At 40.5% G+C, this 27,021-nt stretch overlaps 1 protein-coding gene across 2 annotated transcripts in view; it reads right to left on the reverse strand.

The window, feature by feature from the left end:
* The window catches only part of lbh (LBH regulator of WNT signaling pathway), a 39,345-nt gene extending 22,004 nt beyond the window's left edge, over positions 1-17,341 (reverse strand). The window contains exons 1-3 of one of the 2 annotated variants that reach the window (XR_009927445.1): positions 17,140-17,341; positions 11,704-11,806; positions 5,905-7,248 (exon numbers count right to left, since the gene is read on the reverse strand). Coding sequence is in view for 1 of the 2 variants with exons in the window: in XM_062440304.1 (XP_062296288.1) it covers positions 7,021-7,248; positions 11,704-11,806; positions 17,140-17,168 (360 nt within the window). In the remaining variant the exon portion in view is untranslated. Of the gene's footprint in view, positions 1-5,294; positions 7,249-11,703; positions 11,807-17,139 lie in introns of those variants that run through there. The other variant, XM_062440304.1, reaches the window with a different exon arrangement.
* Between the last annotated feature and the right edge of the window lie 9,680 nt (positions 17,342-27,021).

Raw genomic sequence — 27,021 nt, forward strand, 5'->3', positions numbered from 1 at the left:
CAAGCATGGTATTGATGATATATTCTTGACTGAGTCCCCCAACATAGCCTTTTAAAGTAGTGTAAATCCTTGCATGTGTCATTTGTTTCTTTTACCCACAGTTATGCTGTTCTACTGTTACAAATTACCTCAGCATTCAGTGATGCGTGTGTGCGTAGATTGGTCAATGTGTCTGAGTGTATTCGAGCATGCACACGTACTCTTGTGTGTATGTATGTGCTTGCTTGCTTGCTTGCTTGTGTGTGTGTGTGTGTGTGTGTGTGTGTGTGTGCGTGCGTGCGTGCGTGCGTGCGTGTGTGTGTTGAATGAGGCAGAGACGGACTGACAGACAGGGTAAAAGAGAGAGTGCACTTAGTCAAACTCAAGACTTTTCCATGACCTGCTCCCTATGGCATGCACTCTATCTGAGAGACTGAGAGAACTGTATAGCTTTATCAGTATAAACTTCTCAAAGGTCAACGCATCACTTCAGAGGGGAATGGAAAACTTTGCTTTGAAATGAGCCCTCATTTTTTGAGTTTGGTGCCAACTCACCTCCAAAAGAGAAGCACATCCACTTGATTAATGACTCTTGTCCAAAATAGTTTAGTTTAGCAATTTGATCAGGTACTCCAATCATATTCCCTTGGAGAATTCCAAATATCCAAGCCCTGTGCATGTACGTTTTGTTATGTTTATGGATAAAAACGACATGGGAGGTAAGCCAAATTTGTATGCAACTTTTTTTTTAAGTGAAAGTCAGGACCAAATTAACAGAACAGATGTAGAGGCCAAAAACATTAATTCATGTTAGACATACCGTTCCTCTTACATAAACCCACGCAGGAGAGGCAGAGTGACTTTTTTCGGGCATTGTACACTGTGTTTTGGTTTATTTTCAATGGAGTCTATTGATAGCACTTTAACGAGGCTTTATTGAAAAAAAAACTCATCTACTTTGTTTTTTTTAAACATTCTTGCCTTTAATGACCTCTTGTGCTTTTTTGGTAGTTCAAAGAGGGGACATGGTTGATTTAGCATGAGTCTTCTTCCCTTTCACTCCACTTCCTCTTCACATTGACAGCATGTCTCGGCCTTGCACCTGTAAGAGCACATGTCATGTCCTTTTTTACTGTATCTCATGTGTTGCATCATGTTTTTAATCTCTGTCTATGTCCATGATCCCCTCTGCTCCCTCTTTTTTCCCTTTTTCCATCCTGGCCTCTAGCAATAAGGATTAGAGTGGCGGGGCCATAAGCTGTCTATTTATATCAACAACAGCCTATGGAAGAGCAAGTAGCCTGTGGCTTAGCACATTAACACACAAAACTACAGTACATACGCAAGTGCATGCCAGCAGACTCGTATTGATCAAAGCTTTAAAAGCTTGAGGATGAGATTGAGATGTACCTTACATTACCCTGTTAAATAGAGAATGAGTCCCAGGGTGCTTAGACTCATTCGTCCAAAATATGTGTTGTGGTTGTGAGTCCAGCAGTCATATTATGTCTTCAAAGGCTCATCTCGTGATGTGCACCCACAGAGAACAGTTTGGAAAGGTATGGAGTTGACTGATTAATTGTGAAGTTGTTAAGGCTTTGTTTTGAATAAGCAATCACTAGATTGTGGTCTTCTGCCCTCAATGAATGTGTCACATGGCACTCTGGGATTTTTAAAAAGTCAAATACATTCATGGAGAGGACAGATAACAATAAAAATGAATTATCTCTCTTACTTCATGGACATCTCAGTGTTGGGTCTAACATAATTTTCAAAGTACGAGTTACATTTTATGAGGGCAAGGTGACACTAAGCAAGTGTCATTTTTGCTACAGTTGCAATTTACCTTATCTCGCCAAGTCTTATCTAAGCTGGCCACCAAGAGACTCAGTCAGTCTTTAACCTGTTCTTTACGCTCTGCCTCCTCAACATGCTTCTTTTTCGTCCCCTGACTCTTTCACCTTTTAATCCTCCCTCCTTGTTGTATGCCTCTCAGCGTATCTTATTCTAACTTTTCCCTTGTTGACAGTGCCAGATATGTGTCTATGCTTGGTGGGCCGGCTCCAGACAGGTTATAAATAACTAGCAGAGTTTTTGCTTCATGTCCTGAGAGCTCTACTTTCTTCTCACACTTGAGGAACCATGGGAAAAGAATCTTTCCCTTACGCACATGGCACTCATAATAACAGACACGGTTAGACATAAAACCTCTAAGCACATGTGCCTGTTTGCAAGCTTTGCACAAACACACAGACACAGTTATATATGCAGAGACAGAGTAAACCATGCTGGCTTACAGTAAGGTTGCAGTACTGAAATAGCAAGGTTATAAGAACAGGGGCACTGTTTATAATGAAATGTTAACTTACATTACATAACCTGAACTGTGGGAATGCAGAGTACATTTCTACTGTCATGTAAGTATGGGAAACTTGCTGAAACAACAGAATGGGAAGTCTGGGAGAGCGAAAAATAGAAAGAACAAGAAAACAACTACAGTGAAAGAAAGCTGAGGAGAGGGAATGGAAAAAGAGTTCACTTGGATAAGCATTATTTTTCTCCTCATGACATATCAGATTTAAGAGGGAGGGGTTATGTTGTGGGCATGAAGGGGTTGGTGCAGGTGTGAGTTCATGTGTAGAGGAGTGACAGAGAAAAAGTGTTAATGTGGACTATAGTTGGGAGTCAGGGAGAATTCAGGGGTTGGCAGGTCAGACTCTGCTGACACACTGGGATCAGCAATGGGATTGTTTCCATTGGAAAGAATTCCAAGAATGAGCTAGAAGAGCTATCAGTGACTTCACTCAGAGGACTCTGACAACAGTTTTAATACACGGCCAGGCACACACACGCTCTCACACACATTTAAAAATACTGCATCATACGCCAACATTGGTGTGCGAGACACACTCCGTTCCTTCGTGTCATTGAGTACGCAGTGACTCTCGTTGAATACTCATCTTACCATCTGTTAAATGAAAGGTGTCACCTCTCACCTTTCTCACCAGCAGGGTGGTTAATGAACAGATTGACAGTTTAAACAACTGACTTTTAAAGTTTGGATACACTTTTTCATTCAAGGGGAGGGGAGGATGTGTCCAAACTTTTGACTGGTACTGTACAAAAGAAAAAGTTGAAACCTGCAGTGAAGTGAACTAAAACGTCAGGGGTTCAGAGTGCAAGTCCCTGAAAACTTGATTTCAAACTAGTATTTTTCTATAACATAATTGGGCATGAATAAATAAGCAACAAAGTTAGAAGTTAGAATAAAACATTCATGTGTTAATAAGAGTTTAAATGAAAAACTCAGATGGTGTGTGTGTGGTTTGATGAGATTTGATTAACAATGGTGAGGCAACAACCACACAACTGTTATCAGAATCCAATTCCAATATTGCTAAAGTCTCATGTGAAATAACCAAAACTCTGGCAGAAATGTGTGCGGTCATGTTGAATCCCCTCATTCATTGTGAGAAGCTGGTTGCAACACATTTTTTTTCAAGTTTATATTAATACAATAGTCAAATGCTCATATGTACATTGAAGCATTACTGGTCACTGAAATAGTTCCTCCGGTCCATATTGACTACAAAAATATCCCTTCTTAAAGCAATCTCAGTGTAAGTGATGGGGTACAAAAACCACAGTCTTTTAGCCTGAACCTATCCTTTAAACATTTCCAGATGCTAGAGGGAAATACAATCTAAATCAAAATGATTTTGAGTGTTAAACATGCTTAAAGAGTGTAGCTCCTGTTGAATTTCACACAGTTCCCAGTCTCATTTTTCAATGCTTTCTCAATCAGGTTTGAAGGGGCAAAGCACCTTTTAATTACTGGTTGCAGTCAAAAAGGTCTGTAATTGTAATGGTTCTATAATGAGTTAATCAGCTACGAAGTCGCAGCCATAAGAGCTGAAAATAAGCACTGCTCAAAATGTCAAAAAGCTATGGAAAGATGCTGCAGGGCTTCCTTTCATCTTTCCTTTAGCCTCCTTTAGCCTCAGCCTCAGCACAAGACCTTTCTTTATTAAAAGTGAAGAATATTGCTTTCTCACAGCTCCTCTCTCCAGCAATATTTGAAAGTCGATGCAAGGTTCAGAGGTTTCTGGCTGACGTCACATGATTACGTAGCTTGATTCATATTGAATCAGTCTCTCTGAGGACCGTGGCTGTCTTTTCTCTACCTTCTTATGATTTCTTCTTTCCATGATCTCATGACATTTTCCACTGAGATCAAGCAACAGTCATTAGAAAGGGGACATTATTTTTATTATCCTATTCAGAAGTAGCCAGCGACTCCCCAAGCCAGACGCACACATTGCTGCTGACCACCATTATCAGCTGGGGGTATTAATAACTCTTTATGCTCCATTTTTTCCAGGAAGAGAGAAGCAGAATAGAATGTCAGTTCATTGTTCCCCTTCCAGGAAGTGACCGCAAGGCCCTGAGAGTACCACCTTGGCCAATGTATCAGGCCCTTGGCCCCCAAAGGCCCTACCGCAGCAACTCTGATGGACTATTCCTGGTACTAGGCAATCAAACTTGACCTAGTGGGTCACTAATACAGTACACAGCAGCAAATCACCTGAGAAGTTTCCACTGTAACAATGATCAGAAAGCTTTCTGTTTATTCCTGTAAATCCCCCCCAGTTCCCCATTAGTGCTTTTCCACTCAACCACATTTTATTAGTCTTGTATCATTGTGGTGAGTGTTTATGGGTAAAGCGTGAGGAGTTGCTTCCACAGGCTTTTATACCCTGCATTATCCTCGATATTTAAGAAAATTGTAAAATTTAATTGTTCCAAAGATTGGTGAGTCAAACCAATGTGCTCCATATCCTTGGATGAAACCACTTTAATATTTTAAATGTAAAAACATTTAAGAATGTGGAAATTAAAGCTGTTAGTGCACAGGAATACGATTTTGTAGTAAGTAGGAGTTATGTTGTGCATTTTTGTCTGCAAAATGAAGACAGGAAGTAGCATGTGGCCTGTTCTCGCTTCTATATATACACGTATTTGATACCTGCATCTGTATTCGTAGAGAGAATCTGTATGTGAGAGATGCCGAGCAGGAAGTAATACTGCTTTTCTCTAACCACTGCAGGTGAAGTGAGTGGAGAAAAGAGGAGGGGGGGTTGGGGTTCACATAGAGGAAAATGAAAGTAAACACAGTAGTCGTCTCTTGGAAACAATACTGAGACTGGCTGTGGGTAAATCCCTGTAAAAAGTTATTTTTCCTTCATCTTCTACCAGAAAAACAGTAGTAACTCTTGATAGTCAATTATTTTCACAGCGGAGTCACACAGTTGGGTAGCAAATTCAAATGTTTATTTACAGCCTCTGTAACTGTCACAGAGAAAAAGTGGTCTAAATACAAAAAAAACAACAAAAAACCAAGAGAAAGATGGCGGCTTATCTCCCTGAGCTTTACAAAAACAATGTGGGACCTGTAGGTGACTGACAGGAGGAAGAGAGAGATGTTATGTACACAGCCCTAATGCCACTCAAATGAGAAATTACAAAAACAGTAGAGACATATCTCAGTCATGCTTGTACAACAGTATTTCAGATTGTGTACACAAAGAGAAATCTCCACAAATTGACAGACTTCACAGACAATAAGTGGTGATTTAAAGAGTAAGAAGAGAACACCTACTTTTGAAATTACAATATAGGCAAATAAAAAAAATGACATTACCTTTGAAACATTTACAATCTACCAGATAAACTAAATCTGATTTCCTATGAACAACTTCTGATGGATTTAATTTTTTGTGAATAAATTCTTTAATACTGTCAGATATTGCCTATAACCTCATTTGTGAACCCTGTCCTACATTGTGACTTCTCCATGACCTGAAATCAGGTTTCAAATGTATGGCTGTTTTCACAAAGGAAAGGAAAACTAGGAGGACAGTCAACTTTCAGTTTAGGTGTTTATAGCTTAGAGCAATTCTCAGTATTTTGTCTTTCTAAATTAAACTGAACAAGACGCGCTACAAGGCCTCAGGGGTTGGCTCACTGGGAATGAGTATTTACACATCCTTCATTGGGTCTGTCCATTGCTTTATCCGGACAAATGTTTTCCAAAAATTACAATTTTCCATCCTCACTCAGCTTTCCTCTTTTGAACAATAATCTTGCATCACATTTAGTCCTCAGTGTCGTAAATTTTGCTTCATCACCCAACTACTGCTTTTCATAAGGCTTCCAGGAGACCTCACTGCACAACAAACCTTTGTACATTTATCTCGTGAGTACTTAGCATAGAAGGGCATGCTGGTTTATTTTCTGTCACTCTCTGCTCACTTCTCTAAAATTATGCCTTTTTACGCCATGAATACCTGACTCAAGGTCAAAAAAAAAAAAAAAAATCCCAGTAACATTTCGCACAAAACGCCCACTTCTCAAAAAACAGACAAATCACAAATATTCACTTCTCAGAAATAGACAAATCTATGGACAGCAGTGGTGATCACAATAATTAACATATCAATCCAGAAAGTGAACACAGGTTTGGACAGTGTATTGTAGACAATAATTCCCTTGGGTACCACAATAGTTCTGTAAGCAAGGATGAAGTCTCTGGGGTCATGATGCCAGCCATTTTGGAGTTAAGTACAGAGCAGTAGTAGCCCCCTGCAGTGTAAGAGCTGTCCATGGAGCACTGAGCTGCCACCGTCCAACAGGACATCCGTTCTGGGCCGAGACACACACGGTGGTAGGCATGGTGGGAAGTTAAGTGTAGGTTAGACTTGTGCATGTCGGTTCTTCTCAAGTTTGTTTAGTTGGGTCTGCAGTCCAAGAGGATAATTTACTGTGTATTTGTGAGAAAGTGTGTCCTGTGTGTGTGTATTGCTTCTTTTGTGGGAGTGATGCTTTGGTGTCAAGGGAAATGAGATGACACCACTAGACACACCGAATGCCTGCCAGTTGAGTCTTCTGAAGTGCTAAGGTGCAGTGTGACCAGTGTGTGAAAGGGAGAGTCATTCAGAAAGGAAGAGAGGACAGGAGTGTGTTGGTGCTGCAACACAGATTCTAGTGCTGGGAATTCTGTGTCGGCAGTCCGTTTTGGATGCTGCCATTATTCTGCTCCTCTTCCTCCTCCTCCTCCTCTTCTTCCTCTTCTTCACTGACCAGGAACTCCTCTGGAGGCCAGCGGAGCTCCCCGCTCTCAACTTCACCCTCTGTTGGCTCAACCACGATGGATGGCAAACGATCTTTGAGCTTACAGCAACGGTCAAAGTCTGAGGGGTCGGGGAATATCTAAAAAGAAAAGAAAGAAAATAGACAGACAAGGGTAAAAATACGTGTTATGAATATTTCATTAACCTAAGCAAGTTCACACAATTCAGTCTCTGAAATGTAGACCAAGATATTTCAAGCTAGCAGAGTCAGCGGTCTCCAATTGTAAGGCAAAAAATAAGTTTTGAGTATAATAAGTGAGCATATTTCTGACTAGTGTTAAATGCAAGTGTGGCTTTTGGGATACCAGAACCTAAGTCTTGAGCCTCATAGAAGTGTTGCAGGCACCACTACAAGGCTAAACAAATGTGAAGGAAGTGATGTGAAGACTAAACATTCGTGATTGGAAGTGGTTTCTTAAAATCCCAGTGGCATACCTGTTCTTGCCCGTCCCACATTCCTCTAACAGCTAAAATAGCTCTCTAAATAGTTGCTCACCAAAAAAACCTAATTGTGTAAGGAACAGTTGTATCAGTGGCTGTGTATGTGTGAATCAGGCATGTGTAGCGAGACTTGCAGTAAATGCTGCATCATGTATAATCTAAATGCGTTGGAAGGCATTGTGCCAAGTGCCTAAGAGCGGCTTAGGAACCCAACCAGTACCACATCATCCACTACTCAGAAGATTATACAAGAGCATAATCACAGCATTTCAAACTAAGAGTAGAAAGAGAGTTGAAAATATTATAATATATATATAAAATAAAAAAAAATAAAAAAAGGTGAAAGGTTTACTAGGACATGACGATTTGTGTATAAATAAAGCACCTATCCCTAGAACAGTCAGCAGTGTTCGTGGTATGTGGAAAACTACATACTGTACTGTAGAGATTGAGTCCGAAAAAAAGCTTTAGGTAAGAACATGAAATAGACTACAGTTATCTCCAAATCCAGACTGATACATCTGTTTATAAATGCAGCATGCCACAGTCAATGTTTGGATCTAAACTGAAGGGCATGAGAGACAATCTGACAAAAGATTACATGCATTCGGTGTCCTGGCAAGATTGGACATCAACCTCCGACTTTCTGTTCTCAGGAACCAGAGAAATGGCCCAGGGGAAAAAGCCTGCCACTCCTGGTCCAAGAACAGCATTTCTTGCTGTTGTTTGGATAAAGTGGATGAATATTTTTAGACCTGCATATTTCACTCCAAGACATTTGGAGAAGGGAGCGGGGGGTGCATGTCGCTATCTGGGCAAAGAGCCGAGTGGAAAGAAAGCATTAGATGAGGCAGGAGAGACTGAGACAAGAAAAGAGAGGAAGAGATAGAGGGGATCCAGCTGTGTCCAAGTCTCTATGAATTCCATAGGAGACAGATGTGAAGTTAGGAAAAAGACAAAAAGCTATAAATATGTCATGTGAATGTGAGAATTTGTCAAGTTATGAAAGCATGTGCAGTGGAGTCCAAAAGTCTGAGACCACTAGTCAAGATACTTCTATTTTGCATTTGTTTCCAATTTTTTCATCACAAATGATATCAGCTCAACAATTGGAGTGAAAAGGCTGAATCTTATGACCCCCTTGTGCTTTAATGACAGCATGCACTCAAGCTGGCATGTGCTCAACAACTTTGTACAAAACCCGATGACCCAGGTTAACCTAGTGTGATTTGACAATGTTCCAAAGAGCTTCTTGTGATGTCAAAGGATGCTTGCCTTTTTCAGTCTTAAGTCAAGCACTCACATAAATGTTCAATGGGCTTGAGGTCAGGTGACTGGAAGGAAGTCCATGACAGTCAGGACTCCTTGGTCTTCAAGTAGTTCTTGCAAAGCTTTGAGGTGTGTTTAGGGTCATTTTCTTGCTGCAGTATGAATCATTCTTCATGAACATACAAATTAGAGGTACACACTATGTCTCTGAAGAATGGAGCAGTACTTCTCCTTGGTCATGGTGTAGTCAATTTGGTGCAGGTATTCAACTCCAGAGTAGGCCAAAAAAAAAACCCAGACTTGAATATTCCTGTTGCCATTTTTCACTATGGGCTTGATACACTGCGGTATCGTCTCTCTCCTGTTCGTCTCCTTATGTACAACCCTTCTGTTACTGCCATAAATCTCAAGCCCGGATTCATCAGTGAATAGGACTTTTTCCAGTCATCCACTGTGAAATGCTGGTATTTCTTAGCCCACACAAAGTGTTTGGCTTTGTTTCTCCTCCTGAGAAGTGGTTTAGAGACTGCTACTTGTCCTCTGAGACCACTACAAGACAGCCTGCTTTCGACAGTTCTTTTGCTGACTGGTGGTTTAGCATTCTTTATTTAGCAAATGATATACCTGTGATGAAGTTGCTTTATTATCTCTTGGGGAACTAAGTTTGATATACTGATCTTCTGATGGTGTGGTCCCTTTTCGTATGCCTGATCATGCTTTGTTTACAACTGATCCACTTTCCACAAAGCGTCTTAGAGTTCCATGCACCCCATTAAAAAAAACTTTAGTCCAGCCATGATTTGAAGCTGAGAAAGCCCCTCTTTGATTTCCTTCTATCACAGTGCTTAATCCATGTGAGTGTCATCTGAACGCATGAGATACAACTCAAGGAAATCAGACCTTTTGTACAAAAGGAGCCTAGAAACGGTGCAGAATCTTAATTTCTACTTCAGTTTACAAGTATTAATTTCTTGTGGTTTAAATGTTTCTGGATCTGCAAACTTTGATTATTACCAGGTTTAAGTGAAAATATTAGATAATTTCAATGTGTTCTCAGACTTTTGGGCCCCACATATGTGTGTATAATCAGCTTTTATATTCTCTGAAGACAGCTGGGAATACAACCATGCCAAGATGTGTGCAAGCATGTCTATGTTAATGTTTAATGCCTCTGTGTATCTGCATTTCCTGGCCAGCATTGCCAATCCTTGCTGTGCGTCACCACCAAAGGGAGTTAGGCAGTGAGTGACCTTGCCTTTGGACCCCTAGCTAACACATGTCATAACTTGTTTCACTTCCAGTAGCAGGAAGCGACGACACATCATCAGCCAGGCACAATGCTGGCTATTTTAGGATCATCTGGGGTGTGCGGTTTGTTTGGGGGGAGCACAAGCCAGAAGCGTGAATCATGACCCTGCCTTTTGAGATGATAATTCAGCAAATAGCTATTTACTCATTTTCCTCCACTGGTATGGCTAACATTCATTTTAATACTTTTTATAGGTGCAGCTGGAATTTAATGGCCAATGTGTGTCAAAGCCCCCAGCGCCCATAATGGAGGAAGTGACTGGTGTAGCATCATTGGCTTCATACAGTGTTTCTCTAAGGAATGACTGGGACCCTGGGCAAAAGGCCGAGGTGAGGAAATACAGAGTGGGGATGGAAAGAGTGGAGAAGTGGCACATTAGCACCCTCCTTTTCTCCAGTTTCCCCCGTTATCCGCTCTTTTCATCCTCTCAGACAGACCCACAGCTGGGGTGTGAACTGTTGGGAAAGGAAGAAAGGAAGCAAGCCTTTTCCTCTGGGTCAGTCTACATCCTCTTCGAGTCAATGTCTGTACACAGTATGGCTTCAGCAGGCATTTGTCTTGCATTTATAAATGTACTGAATGTGCATCTTTCAATTCAATTATATCTTATGTCTTGTATGACATTATGTCTTTCAACAGAAATAGCCATTTTCCCCCCCGTGGGTTGAGAAAGCATCAGCAGGTGACTGACTTTCTCATGAATAATTTTGTAGTCATGACCTTAAGGCACAAGTGAAAACTACTTAAGATGCAGCTTCACTAACCATTCACCACTAACATCTTCTTGTCCAAAAATCATAAATGGTCTTGACTTAATATATGTAATCATCTTTTACAGTAAAATGGTTTAAATCCCTTTTATTTCTATTCTCCGTAGGTATAAATGTGAAACTAAAACAAGCAAGCAGCTGTGTGTTTAAGTAGTTTTGTTTCCAAGATGGCCCTGTTGAGCTGACAGTAAAACAAAGCTGCTGGAAAAACAGCTTGTCAAGACCACCTGATGGCTGCCTCTCTCATCTCTCTGAATCGGCAAGGTTTATTTTTGTGACACAGTACACTAGTTTCCCAGAACTGCATTTTCTCTGTATGCAAACAGTTGTGACCAATGGAAACTTCCAATGACCTATTTGCCATTTTTTGCGATAAATAAAGGATACTTTATTTTACTAGAATGTCGTTTTCAAAACAACAGGTGGGTGTTTTCATTTAATAACCACTCTAAATTTCCAGATAAGTAGACCATGTTTATGAGATGATATTTCGAAAATGTCAAAATTAAAACAAAACAATATTAAATGTCTCTTCTATACAGTATACTGTACAGAGTATACTGAATTTCCAAAACCCAGCACAAAATGTAGCCATGTTTTCACAAATCATGAAATGCTGTCCATCCACGTCCTGATAATTAACAAATTCATATGAGGTGACTATGTCACATAAAAACGTACCGGTAGGGAATTGGGACAGAAGCAGTGTTTCACTGTCATGCATGTGTGTGTGTGTGTGTCCTACCTGAAAGGAGAGTCTGTCCTTGCTGGGGCTGAGCCTCATGTCCTCCATGGGGGTGCTGTTGATCATCACCTCAGTCATGTCTCGGCTGGGCACAAACACTGGGCTGCAGGGTGAAAAGAAAAAAGAAAGACATGCAGTTAGATGCAATGATGATCATGCTCCATAGGGAGAGAAAAAGAAAATTGAATTAGCAGAAATTATTTGTGCTTTAGCCTGATACCTCGAGAAAACGTACACTAGGCACAAAACCCCCCACTACAAAACAATTTTTTTTTTAAAGTTAAAAAGTGATGATTCACAAGTGAATTATTATTGTCAAAAACGTTTACTATGTCTAAATGTGTTTATATAAACTGTTAACATAAATGTACTAAATACAAACAAAAAGGGAAAATACAACACAGACCACATCTTTCAAACCCTTGATACGCATACACAGTCGAAGTCTACAAGTCATGGTTGCTTTACCTTCCTGCGCATGTTCAACTGTTTTGTTTATGCTCGGCATATCTTGACCACAACACACCGAGCATCCAGTCTGTGCTCTGTTTTAATGCACTGCAAAGCTGCACAGCTCATGATGTGGCTTGCATAAAGTGGCCCTTTCTAAATACAGGATGATGTGCTCTTGCACTAGCAAGAGTCATTGTGAGAGTGTGCTGGGGGCGTGCTGTGGTATTTGACTGGGGTGGAACTCGATGTTCTCTGTTCCATCAAAGCCTGGCCAAACTTTCCATTTTAGAGAAAAGTAACAAGAGGTTGCTAATTCATGTTCAGTGCATTGACTAGCCAGCATTGTTGTAGTGAAGTTTTGAAAAATGACTTGAAGCAGGTCCCACGACTGACAGAGATGCAGTCTTGAGATGAGATGCTGAGCGACCTTCTCACGATCTCTATTTAAAGCCTGGTGCCTTGTGGTCAGTGGCCAAAGGCTTGTGGTTTGTGTGGTCACGGGTTTTATAGGGCAAAGAAAACAGACCTCGATAAAAAGCTCACTCACATCCTCACATTATCTGATTCAATGATATATGGGCTTCGCTTGACATGCTTCAAGTCTTAAATTAAACTGTTTATTTTGGGATATAGCAGAATGATGAAATATTATACCATGGTAGTAATTAACATTTTTTTGGAATAAGGAGTGATTATGTAACCATGGGTTTCACTAAATTAATTTGACCATTCACCACAATCTTATTCATCACTTGCTTCATTTCAATTAGATAACATTTTAAAGACTGACAACACTGAATACTTACAATACTTTAACTTCATCTGCAATTACAACATGAATCATTCTCCACTGGAAGTAAAGAACAGTGCTGTCTTTTTGTCTCCATTCATGACTCATACTAAGATTCGTCTTCATGAATATATTTAAATATCTCTGCATTTACTGTCACCTCACTTACATCTTAAAATGACACTATCCACATGGAAGTTCAATTTAGGGTCCAGCAAACCGATAACCTTCATAAAATTAGACACCAATCCTGTCTTAAAGCCGGACTATGTAACTTTTGAATAAATACAAATTCTCAGAGAAAACTTTAATTCATGCAAAATGCACTAAAGATATTACTGCTACAGCCTTACTGGTCTGGTGTTACCAGTAGCTAACGGTGACTAATTTTAGCAAAGTTTAGATAGGTATTGCGGTGTAATTGACAGTCGCTGACTTTAAGAGTCCTCTCTACTTGTGCTACTGTTAAGATATATTTTAGCATTTAACATCCTGTTAAAAAAAAAGTTGTGTGGCCAAAGTGACAACACTGACAAAATGATGCCCCTATTGCTGTGGTGCTTAAAAGGGCTCAGATGCCAATCATTTCTGCTAACGCGCCCACGATTTCTAGGCAACAACATTGTTTTGCATCCACAATCTTTTGAAGTATTGTTAATCACATTCAAGTTCTTTTCAGAAATACAAACATACAACAAAATATATATTACAGTCGTACTGTAGTCTCAATAAGCAGAGGCACACAAATTCATCATGTGACATGAGTCACTCAGAGCCAGGAGACCATTAAACCCTAAAGCAATGGCAACTGTCATTTATCAATCAGTTTTTCCATCCCTAGATTTTACACACACCCATTGTCACTTTCACTAGGAAACACTGACACAGCTGGGTGTAGGGTGGCTCTAAACATGTGAAAATTGAAAAGCTTCTGGTTGAATCACCATAAAATACCCTTTGCTGCACCAGTCAGACGACACAGCATACTTGGCCGAAACAATAGCCGGATATCCAAAAATAAAAAAAGGAGGCTTGAAGGATATGCAAGGTTTAACATGGAAAAAAATAATGTCAGCTGGGGCTGCTCTTGAGCTTATTTCATCCTTGAGTGGGGTGCAGAGGAGGATGAGGCAGGCATGCAAAAAGTAGCGGAGGAGGGGACGGAGGGATGAATACGGAACAGTGACAGTGAAGACCTGAGCAGAGGGGAAGAGAGGGAGAGAAGGGAAAAAAAGATAAACACTCAGGCCTTGCCAGTCATATTTCTGCTCGGGGATCGTATAAACATCCTGCTCAGCTAAGAATAACAGAACATCGGCCTAATAAAACATAAAGGGGCACAATGAGGAGGAAATGGGGTGCACAAGTAACAAGTCAACCTGGTAGGAAACAAACATACACGCGCACCAGTCACATCTATTATTGCTTCAAGTGTCAAGTGAGGCTGAACAGTGTGTCCCATTCTCAAAGTGGAATACTTTCCTCCCAGAGAGGGGTAGTTAAGTGTTCTATAAGTGACCAGTCTGTAAATGTATTACATAAAAAACAGCTTGGACCCCGGCGAAGGCAATACTGTCTATGGCCAAAAAACACATTTGGCAGCCATGTTTGAATGGAAAATGCCTCAGCTGGACAACAATATACAAAAAAAAAAAAAAGACTAACGGCTAGATTGCCTGTTTCCAATGGCGAGTGACAAGACACAGATCTTAAATGGCTCACTGTTTAATGTGCGACACTGCAGTGGCATATTTTCTATGTCAGTAAACTTCTTAACCGCTTTACCCAGACAAGATAATGTAGACCTGGTCCTGCTAGCTTGCCAATATCACATGCAGGGCACATGGACAACTGCTACCGGCACAAGACAGTTTGTCTTGTATCTAAAACACTTGCCAGAAGAATTTGTTTAGAGCTGAGAAAATTGCTAAGTTGCTGATAGTTGGTCAATAAAATAATAATGCAAGTCATTTTTTATTGGCACAATTGCCAAAAAATGACTGGTTGCACCTTCACAAATTTGAATATTTGGTGGTTTTCTCCATCCTGATCCATGATATAAAATGTTATATTGTTGGGTTTTTCCCCCAACACAAGCAATTGACACCTTCTTGGACAATTTTTTTTGACATTTTAAGACCAAAGGACTGGAAGATATCTGCAGATTAATCTATAGTAATAAAAGTTTGTTTTCATGTCTACTACAGTTAGAGCAATATTTTTGAAAAAGCTCATTGTGAGAAGGATGCACATGGTAATCAGCAATGCCCTTTTTAGTGCCTTTTTCACCTTACCTTATTGTATTCTTTTCTCATATAGGATAGTTGTGAAAACTACCCTATATGAGAAAAGAATACAATGTGACATTTGTGTTTCTTAACCTTGTGGATTACAACATCTGTAGTTGCAGCATCTGTGTTATCGGAAAAGAGGACAAAGGCACTGATGCAGTGACCAATGGAGGGGCAGATAAGCAGTGGAAAATAGACATGCTGTGTTTATCTGTCACCTACCTCACCTCATTATATAGTGACCATATTCCTGATAGGTCTGTAAAGCCATCAGCCACACCAGCCTTACATCTTCATCTATGATGGACAAAATTATTCTTTTAACCCTAAGCCTGAGAGTCTTCATCAATCTTTCTATAAAAAGGCCAAGGCCATGCTAGCTCCTTGTGTGTCCGTCCTGTAGTGGCGTTGACAGGAGCTCAAGTTGTCTCTGTGACAATCTCACGTGATGCACAAGATGGGACTCGTGTTATAAACATCGTTTCCCCTCTGCCACCCCTCAGTTCTTACTACTAGTATCATAAATCTCAGCCTGTGCGGTGACAGGGCAAAGCTGCTGACGTCCCATGCCAGCGCTGAGAGCTTACCACCAGCCGAGTCACACAGCTTCTGCAGGTATGTGGGTGGTGGTGGTGGGGGGGCTGAGTAAGACCCCCAAAGAGTGCACTGGAATGAATGGGTTGTATCCAGATTCTTGTGAGTTGATCCTGTCACTGAAAACACGTTATGGATCAGTTGCCACTCCAGTGCCTGACTGTAATCTTAAGTGATAAGTTTAGAAGTGAAAATGTATTGACCCTATAGATTTTCTGCTGTTGTGTATATGCTGAGTGTCTTCCTGTTCACACGGGTAGAAAGCCACAGTGCAGACAATGAAAGGTTTGGTGTGACTTCTAACATGCACAATTTGTCTTAACTTTAAATTATAACTAGCCCCGAAGAAAAAGTCAAAATGCCTGTTTATGGGTTTTACATAGAAGCTTTTTTTACAGAACAGAAAAGCGCAGGCTTACTGTAAGCATAGGTGCAGGAGAAAAGTGTGGTTACAGTAAAGGAGGTCGATTCTGAACTTCCTGGTAAAAAGCCTGCTGAGGTTTGAGCAGTGCTCGCAAAACAATATTTCAAAGCGACTTGCATATCCTCTCTACAGACAGGAAAGACATTCAACAGATAAGAGTACAGAGAGACTCAAATAAATAAAAGTGCATCCCCTATCTCTGTGTTAAAATACATGAAGGAGGTGCTGATCGTCAGACATGGCATGCCTTGGGTTATTAAAAATGATAGAAACAGAGTGCATCCTTCTCCTATTGCACTGCACCTGCAGCACATAAGACCAGAGGATAAAAACTGTCTTAATTCACACCACACTGTATGCTAAAGAAAGCCTGTGTGCTTCCATGTTCAAAAGAGGTACTGAAAATGGGATTAAAGAGCATTTACCCCTAAATAGAAATAAGATTAAAATGAAGCAGACCACACTAAGTGACCACTGACCTTTTAGGATTAGCAGTTGCAACAGATCAAAACACAAAAAACTAAAAAGTAAATTATATACATGATGTTGGTAATAATATGCATCAGGGGAGACCTAGAATTTCTTTTTTTTCCAGTCACTCAGTGCTGTGACATTTCCAAATTCAGGGGCAACACCCCACAGAAAATCTCAAAGGAAACAAGAGTGGGTGCAGCAACAAAGGTGGCTGATTCAGAGGGAAATCACAAGGCAGATATAAACCACAACTATAGAATTCATTGTTCTTACCTGTCTGGTGAGAAAAAACAAACAAACAAACAACATATAGTTTGATACTTGATTTAGTAATCTCTATCCAGCGAGAACAACTGAAAAGACTGAAAGCGGGTGAACAGTTGAAAGTCAAAAAAGATGCGAGTACTCACCAGTATATCTGCGGGGAAAATACAGACATGAATTCACACCTGCTGTTAATTCTGCTGATTAGGGAATTTAATTAAGGCCACTGACTTCTCTCTGTCTCGTTGTAGTTTTTCTTTTTCTCTCTCTCTCCCCAAAGGCAGCACAGGACGCACACGCAAACCGAAAGCAACTATGCGACAAGTTTTAACAGCCTGAGTGCAAAACGCGGCTCTTTAATTTGGTTTGTCTGATCGGCACCCCAGTTGTGCTGAGTATTTATCCGAGAGGCGTGTACTTTTGCAACCGGAGACACACCTCCTTATTGCACGGGCCTGAAATCCTCAATGGCAGCTCATTATCAACAGGAGCCAATCAGAGCGCAGGTGAGTCGTGCCCCTCCGCCCCAGCCCTGATGACGATAGCAGCCACTGCACCTTCTCATTGGGAATGGACAAGATGATACTGCATGATGCTATTGATTTGTAGTCTCCAAGGCAACAAAAATGACAGTCTTACCTCCTCTTGAATGAAAAAAAAAACCCCACTGATTCGCCTGTTAGGTAATCCGTGACATTCATCCAAATGAGGAGGGAGAGGCAGAGAGCTCATCTGCCTGACTCATTCACAAATATATTCCAAGGGCAAGTCAATGTCTGCATATTTCAGTCGAAATAGATGCTCCTTCTGCAGTGTTTTGATTTTAAACTCAGTGCAAATGACACGTGTGTGTTCACTACAGATTGTTTAACTTGTTTGATGAATTTAAGGATTATACATAAGTTTATAATGCAGATTTTTCCAGGACCTGATTATGTTATAGTCAACTGCTGGAACATACTTGACCTTCACGCCGTATAAAATGCCAATTTGTATTTTCCTTGCACGCAGTGTCATTGTACATTTGGCTCAGAGGAAGCAGGTGCATAAAACGCTCTCCAGTTTTAGGGGGCAAATGGTAAAAATCCAGTATGGCTTTACTGCCACCTTGTGACCAACTAAGGAGCTGATTTGAATGTTTCAGCTTCGTCTCAGCTTTGTCTCATTCATAATAATACACCTTAATTGCATGTGCTGTAACATTTTGGAAGAAAGTCCTTTATTGATTGTTAATCTCTTTATTGCCTCTTTGATGACATACACATCACATTATAATGCAATGTGCGGCTTCTGCAAGTCTGCCAGTTTACAATTTCCCTTTATCAAAACCTCTTGGCTGTCAGCAGATGGCACACATGCTTGGCAGAGTAGCAAACAGAGCAAAAATAAGCACTTTGTTTATCCAAAATTAAAGTGCTGCAAAACTTTTCTTTAAAAAGACACAATCAATATTTTTTGCCATCAGGGATGCCTCTAAACTATATTGGTCAAAAGTTGAGCTGTCCAAGATACATTTACTTCGTCCTACATGTTACATGTTACAATACTGTTCAACATGGTGCCGCCATACATTCAATGAACAAGAAGCAAATCAAATATTAAACTGTATAGTCATATTGTATAGCATTGTTTGCTGTGTGGAAAATCTAAATCCAAACTGAGGCAAATATTTGAGAAATATTGTGGTCACAAGTCTTCCTTTTGGCTTCTTAAGGCACCTCCTGCCTAGGGGACTTTAGTCTGTTCCCTCTGCTGTTTAACATTGTGGATTGGATGGGACATAAAACCGCAGCATTGTTTTTTATTTTTATCAGCCTCGATGGGATAAAACTAAGCAATAGTCTAATATCCTAAGCAATAAGTGGTCAAATGTTCTATAATCACTTATCACTTAATCACTTTTGACCATGTAAATAACAGATTTGTGTCCACATACTTTATGTAACTGAAGTTTCACTTAAAGATGAAAATAAATGTTTGTGGGCTTGTTCAACTGTTGTAACCGATAATGAGTATTTTCCATATTATGTGAAATGGAAATGTAACTCCCTTCTCTTAACTAGAGGTTTGTCCTTGTTGGTGCTGTTCAGGATTCAGAAATACTGGATTGAAAATACTACACTGATATAATTTATGTTTGTGTTGTGTGCCACTGATGCTTATTGTGGCACCACCACAATAGACATACCTCCACATAAGAAGCAAAAGACGTTTTTCTTGAAAGATTCAATGACACAAATTTTCCACAGGATGTCACTGGTGTCTATGGAATAGTCAGGAGATACTGTACAATGTGTAAGGCCCTTTACTGTCTACAGGAGGGCCCTAAACTGAACTTTCTCTTCATATTTGAAGAAAGCTTGTGTGTCAGCATATTTAATTGTGCATTGCATACTTAATTTTGTTCTTACTTTCTGCAGTAATTTTAATCACTGTTAATTCTAGTTGTGGTGTATGTGGCAGCATAGAAATTTAAACAGTGATATTTACAGGAAGGCTTAAACTAAATCATTATTTATTTATTCTTCAATTACTTTCTATTTTATTTTTGTTATTATTTATTATTGCAATTTAAGTGTTTTGATGTTTGTGTTAATAGGTTATGAGACCAATCACTAATCTTACTTTTTTTCTGATTATTTCATTTAAATACTTACTCAGAATCAAAGGTAAGATATCTGGCTAAATCAATTAATTTGGCTTCAATATTAATTAGCCAGACTTCCTGTTTGTTGCTGATAATTAGATCTTCCTGGCTTTTAGACTTTGTGTCTATATATCTAAAACATTTTGCATGTGGCTCGTTTATTATTAAAATTATGCGAAATGTCATCAGTTTGATGACACCATGATAATGATAATCACACTACAGGTGGTGTAATTTTGTTTTAACTACTTACAGTATAATGGCTGATCTGTAAAGGATGAGGTTGATAAAGTGACCCTGAACCAGTTTCCTCATGAGCAGTATGTCTTGAGAATGGTGACCCCCTCTGTTCATTCTGGGGACCTGCAAGCCAGCTGCTTTTATCACTGCTCTACATAAACAGCTGCACATCTGGGCAAGCAGTGATGCCTCAGGGGAGCAGAGGGGAGGCTGAGGACTGACTGCACGACGTGTAAATGAACGAGGCCCTGAAGGGGACGGCAGTTGACAAGCACCCGTTGTCCTCTTGGCTGCTTTTCCAAAGGAGGCTTAGGCTGCATTTCTTTTTGGAATCTGTGCACTTCTTTTTTTTCCTTTTCTTGTTTCTTTTTTGTTCACTGGTGATCATTGGACCTTTGTGGTTAACTAATTCTTTCATTTTTGAACAGAAACCTATCAGAGAAGCATCACACATAAAAATAGGAATGACATTATTTCTAATTCTTTGTAGCAATTCTCTCTATAACAGCCAGCAAATAAATTTTTTTTTGTTTTGTTTTTTGCAGAGGATCTTCCTCCCACATGAGTTTTGAGTGTTTCCATGTTCACAGTGTTTTTGTTGTTGTATGTGTTTATGTCCATTGGTGTAAGCATGTGCAGGCCTTCAGGTTTATACTGTGTGGAGACATTGAGTATTGTTTTTTTCTCATGCATACATGTGTATGTTTGTGCATGTGTGTTTCTGAGGGATATCTGATCTCTGGGCTCGCCGCATGCCACGCTTGCTTGCAGGTGGTCTGTCCGCACTTGGGGGCCGACCAGATTTAATATTTCATAGGAGCACAGCACACCCCTGACGCCATCATTGAGTCCACATGGCCGGCCGGAAAGCTGCTCTGTGAACACTCAGCTGAAATATGCGGCCTGCCAGCCCCCTCTCCACCATGCTGCTCGCTCACTTGCTGGGCCTCACAATTAAAAGCTAACCACAGCTACAGATGTTGGCAGCTGTCTTTAACCCATTAGATGCCACTTTGTAATTCCAGTCTGCTACTCACTGTGTGAACTGCAAAAACATGCAGATGAAAATTGGATGATTACCCAATCTTTACTTGTACTAGCTTAGCGAAATAATAGGTCATGTGTAGATAGAAAAGAGAGAAAAGCAAGAAAGAGCTGCAGAGAAGAGGAAACAGTATGAGAGGTTTGCTGGCTAAATCCTCAGTCCCTCCAGTTTTAATATAAATTATATTTATACACCACATAAACAGAAAACCGAAGGTGTTTATGGTCACTTTAGAAAATACAAAGTTAGGAATTAAAGCTTAGGTCAGGATTTTGTTCATCATTCATCAGATTCCAGCGAGGCGGATCCTCGTTCTATGTTTGCCATAAGAGGCCGAACACATCATGTATGGTGTAGAGTTGGACTTTAGCCAAAGAGAACAGAGGGAACTTCACCAGCACCATTATTCAACAAGGTCAAACCCGATTTAGATTTGAAACCAAAGCCAAAACAGGGCATCTTGAAGCTGTTAGGAAACTATTCCAGATCTTAAACAGACCAGGGGGACTGTGTACATCTCCCTAATTGCACATGTCAATTTATGTACAAGCGCTTGGTTTAGTCAAGCTCCATTACCCCCCCTTTCTTTCTCTCATACCGTTTGACTGTCACTGTCTCCCTCTCTCTCTCTTCTCTGTCTATCTTGCACATATACACACAACTTCCGGCACACAGATTTAAGTGTGCGTGTTGCAACTGGTGTGCTTACACTGAGGCACAGAAACACACAAGCAGCTATACATCCACATATACAGACCAAACAAACACTTATCTACCCTATTATATACACACACACACACACACACACACACACACACACACACACACACACACACACACACACACACACACACACACACATGCGCAAAAAACCAAACCAACAACAAGTCACTGAGACAAACCATGTCAGTTCACAGCTTGACAGCTTGCTAATGTTGTGTGACTTCTCTGGGAACAAAGGATGCATTGCAGAAACTCAAGACTGCATGTAATTAATCCAATCCCAGCAATAACTCTCTCAAATATTTATTGTATTCCACTATCAGTGGTGAGGGAGACAAATGAATAGCCTGACAAAGACCTCACACATCCATAGGAATCTGTAGATTCCAGAGACTGTGGTGAGAAGAGCAGGTGAAAAGAGTTATTTACTTCTTGACCATCAGGGCCTATATAACTTTTTAACACACTGACCGTAACCCCTCAGGGACCTAACTTCAATAATGCTGTCATCACCTGGTTTGAGAGTTAAGACTTGATGGTGTGATACAAGTGTCCAGTATCCATGGGAGAGTGACCAAAGCAAACACAAGGCAGACTTTTCCCTGTGAAGTTTGCTCTTACATACTGTATATTCCCCATATATATGTTAGTGATATTTATTAATTTGTATGGAATGCTGCAGAAATACATTTGAACTATCCCACTTAACATGGCAGCTGTTTGCTATTCAAGACTTCAAATGCACAACACATCCTTAAAGTGGTGGAAAAACGCATCAAATCACCCAAATAAGAAAAAACAAGACCTTCCTTTTCTTTTTTTCCCACTTGTGGTATCTTGCTTGCAGATATTTGCTCATGCTTTAAGATATCTGTCTGCTCCTTATTACAATTTAAGTGAATGGAATTTTGTTTGAGTGCTCAGAGCACTGAAAAAATACAGTTCAAGCTGCATTATCTTATTTTTTTTGTTTCACTATTTTTGGCCACTTGGGGGCGGCGGAACAAATGGAAAACACAACATCTGGAATTCTATCACTTTATTACGTTGTTATGGGGAACATGTTAGCAAACAGTTGCGTATTTACACATCCAGTCTCTGGCCACCTGACAAATGTAAGAGATAATCATTCTTCTTTCAGTTCTGTTTTAGTTTCCATCAGTTCATGAGAAATATACAGTATCTGGCTTTTTAGCTTGTTAGATTCTCCACTTTCTTTCTTTCATCAGCTAGTCACTAACTCTGCTGCTGGGCAGGTAGCATACAGTCAGTTTATCAAAGCTTTTTTTATTGGCAAAAGCTTCCAGATGTGGCTGGAGTCGAGGTTGTTGAAAGTGGAGTCTGAGGCTGGGAAACCAAAACAATGAGCTAAAAGAAACTAAAAAAGCTCAGTAGGGCCGTGGGGAACTGCAGATTCTGCCTCTGATTGTCACGTGTGAAACCTCTCACATTACACATGTTGTTTGATTCATTGTTAATAAAAACATAAATAAATAAACAGCATTCCATGTGCCTTTTGTATGTATCAAAAGACAAAATTCATACAAATAACACCAAAACCACAGTGTCTACATGGCTAGAGACCTCACAATACCTCATTCTCTCTAATATATCCCTCTGAATTCTCTCTCAGTACGATTCTCACTAATATTTCTTTTCTCTTTTTGGCCCACTCCTCAGTGGCTGGGGTCAGTGCCCGAGAGAGATATGTGCCACTTAGCTCACTGGAGTGTATGATGTACATATGATATTAATGTTCTGTTTGACCTTTACTCCCTCAACCTATTGACTACATCATACAGACCCCAAACTGCACTGAAGCAAGAAAGTCAGTGAGTGACGCCCTCTCACAATACCTTCTCAGTCCCTACAAGCTGGCTATTTTGGATATGAGTAAATAGTCGTGTTTGGAAAGCAATCATCTGGCAAACATTTTTGCATCTCGTCAGAGGATGAAAGAGAGAGGAGCACAATTGATTGAGCTCAGGCAAAAGTGACCCTCCCTAACTATGTATAGGTGGTAGTACATCTTGCCCAATCTGTTTCTCTACATCTGTATCTAGAGGGCACTGGCAGGAATTATTTAGATGCTTCTTTGAATAATTTGTGGTTTCAGCCAGCAGCAGATTAAGACATTCTGACAGTAATTTCCAAGATGCAGCTTTGGTGTGAAAACATGGCACTAATTGAGCTATGATTAATCTTAGTTAGTGTGGAAGGAGACGCTCAAAGCCTTGTTGTGAGCCATAATGATTTTAAACACTAGAGGGTAGCCTATTCAAGCGGGATTAGCTGTTTTCCACTTCACAGAGATAATATTACCCTGCCCCACCAAATATTTCAATAGTGGGGAGATAGGGCCATTAAAATACCTTTTAAAAGGTCACAGAAAGCCAACTTCAAGGTTTGTTGTCTCACCAGTTCTATGTTACACTGAGAGACGGTTTGGGATGTCTTATGGGCTTTGCAAAGAGGTGGGTCCTGCCATTCTACAGGTTCATAGGAAAGATGGCCAAACATGTTTGCTCATGCCATGGGACACAATGTTTTCAGAGGAACAGCAGGAGCAGCGGAGGGGGTGAGGATGAGGGAAGTGGGGGAAAGGAGGGTGAAGGGAGAAAAAGGTCTGAAGGAGTCTGGTGGCCACATGTCGCCTTTGGTGCTCAGAGCTTGGATATTGCAGGGTAGGCTTTCGTGCTAAACATTGATGCTGAGGCTGAAAATAAACCCTGTCCAAATACTGGGGCCTGGTGGTGTACTGGAGAAGAAAAGCCCCAGATGAGACTTCCACCAACAACCTCTTTCTCCTCCCGATCCAGCCTTGGTCCCTCAAGGACCAAAGCTCGACTCTGACCTCCAACCTGACTCCAAACAGCCAAGGCTGTGTACATTTTTCATTCTTTCTCTCTTTCTTGTTGTCTTTCTGTTTCAAATATAAATGATTTCCTCCAAAATGGTTTGAAACACCATGATCAATTACATTTTATTCGGATAATTTCCTGTTTGCCAACTGCACTAGCAACAATAGCAGTCCTCTGTTGCCATATTAGGAGCAGACATGTCTATATTAGTGTCAGAGACACCCAGAGGTATGTCACATTACCACACAGTAAAACAGGTTAAAGAGGACTTTAATTGCTCAGTTGCTGTCCTTTGAAAAGCTCTGTTTTCCTTGGTAGAAAACTTTCCAAAAGCAGAGGAGCTGAGGTCAAAGCAGAAGGAGAGAGCCACATCAAACGAGGAGTGTGCATGAATCTGTCAGCAATGAAGGGCTATTACTACAGTAGCAGCGCCCTGCCTTAGGGAATATGCTGTCAGCTTCCTCATTAAAGGACTGACCTGGGCAGGAGAGAGCCTAGGGTTAGCACACATTTTCAGGTCTGTTGCTGTTTTTTTGTCATTTTCCACAATCTAGTGAATATAATGATGAAAATAAGATTGTGATTTTATGTTTGGTTCTTTGATATTTAGCAAAAATGTGTGTGTATGTGTGCATGTGGGCGCAAGAGAGAGAGAGAGGGGGCAAGAGTGAGATAAACAACGTACGTGTGTTTGCATCCTGGCAGTAAAATTAGAAACACAAACACATCAAATCTTAAACAAGCTTACCACATCCAACTTCTGCGAGCAATTAGAAAAGCATCAACACCATTACACACTGAGTCTGACACGCTATGCCTAAACCCTTCACCTTTCCCAATGAGTAAACACACACATTGGTGATAAAGCTAATGGGGCTCCTGCCAAACGGGCCACATGAGGAGTGAGAGAGAGCAATGCATCTCTGTCGTGGGTAACCTTGACCAGAGTCCGGCCTGGGGACAGAGGAACCACCATGGAGGTTGAGCAGTAGTTAGTGAACCTGTCTGTCTCCTGTCAGACTGCTGTCACACACACGTCGAGCCAAGCATCAATACATGCCCCCTCCCCATAGTCCCCTCCAACCCCTTTTCCAGGTCTATATGCACTGAACGCACATGTTTTGATTGCTGACGGCCATGTCAGGAGTCAAGTAGAGCCTCTTAAAATGTGGCCTAGGGGCAAGGGTCATCCGCTAATGAGTAAAAGCTTTTTTCCCCCCTTTGTTGGCAAGAAGGGAGTAAGGAAATGTGCTCACTAGGTGGTAGGGAGGTGAGGAGGGGGAAGGAGTAGGGGAGAGAATGTGTGAAGGGATGGGTAGTGGCAGGGGAGAGGAAGGGTGAAAGGGCCGGGAGGGTGGAGAGGATGGAGGGGTGGTTGGGGGTGTCAGGAAGTAGAGCGAGAGGGGAGGCAAGAGGTGAGGTCTCAGGTGAGAGGGGGTGATAATGATAAACTGTGTTTTTCTGCCTTGTCTGACAGAGAAACTGAGAGATGGAGAAAGAGGAAAGAAGAACAGAAAGGCAGGATTTGAAACTATTTTGTTCAAACACATCTCTGACCATATGTGTTTTTTAATCAAATACTACAATATTTGAAACAGGGAATGGCACAAAGGAAGAGCAAATGCGTTCGTCTGGCTCTTTAATTTAGAATACAAGTGTACATGAGTGTACAGTTTGCCTTCCTTTGTTGACTATAGTTTCATGACAGTGCTGTTGGATCGGTTGACCCTTTTGACAAACACCACACTGCATGTAGAGTGGGAGTTTATTTAATATTTATTTAGAATATTAAAACAAATCAGTGGAAGAACATTTTAAAAAGCATAATTTCAACTAAGAATCTGAGTCTGATCATAAAAATACCATTTGTGTTGCAACATTGTTGTGGTTTAACAATTTACTGTTAAAGGATAAGATCACAATTTTTCAAGTCTGTCTTAAAACAACACTCCGGTACCCATATGAACACTGAAATTTTTCTACTCACTGTAATCATTCGTCATACTAAATTCCCTCTTTATGTTTCCTTGGACAGTGTTTCCCTGTTGAGCCTCAGTGGAAGGATTGTTCCAAAAAAAGGAAATTTGTCACAAAAAAAAACTATGAACTTATCCTTTAAGCATGTATAGTTGACAAATCAAATTTCTATTTCATAGTTGTGTAATCATCTGAAAACAGAGGGGGAAAATGGAGTACTACTTGTTCTTCTGTCTGGTAGGCAGATGTTTTTTGCAACATCTATGAAATTATAATCATAAGTGAACAATTTCAAAAAGCTTATTTTCCCTTTAGTTTGGACAGCTCTTTGGATGAAATGCTGCTGCTCAAATAATATGCCTGCTTAGTGAGAATCAAAGTCAAAAAAAGAAAAGAATTGCCTTTTCAGATTTATTTCCATTACCGTGGACATTTTCTACATCTGAAGCTGTAACTTTGTCTCTACTTCTTCAGACATTTGTCCTGTACTTCTCCAACTCGTGCCCTTTATAACACTGTTTACCACATATGCACT

The sequence above is a fragment of the Scomber scombrus genome, chromosome 19, assembly GCF_963691925.1.
Source record: "Scomber scombrus chromosome 19, fScoSco1.1, whole genome shotgun sequence".
In the NCBI taxonomy this organism is placed as follows: Eukaryota; Metazoa; Chordata; class Actinopteri; order Scombriformes; family Scombridae; genus Scomber; species Scomber scombrus.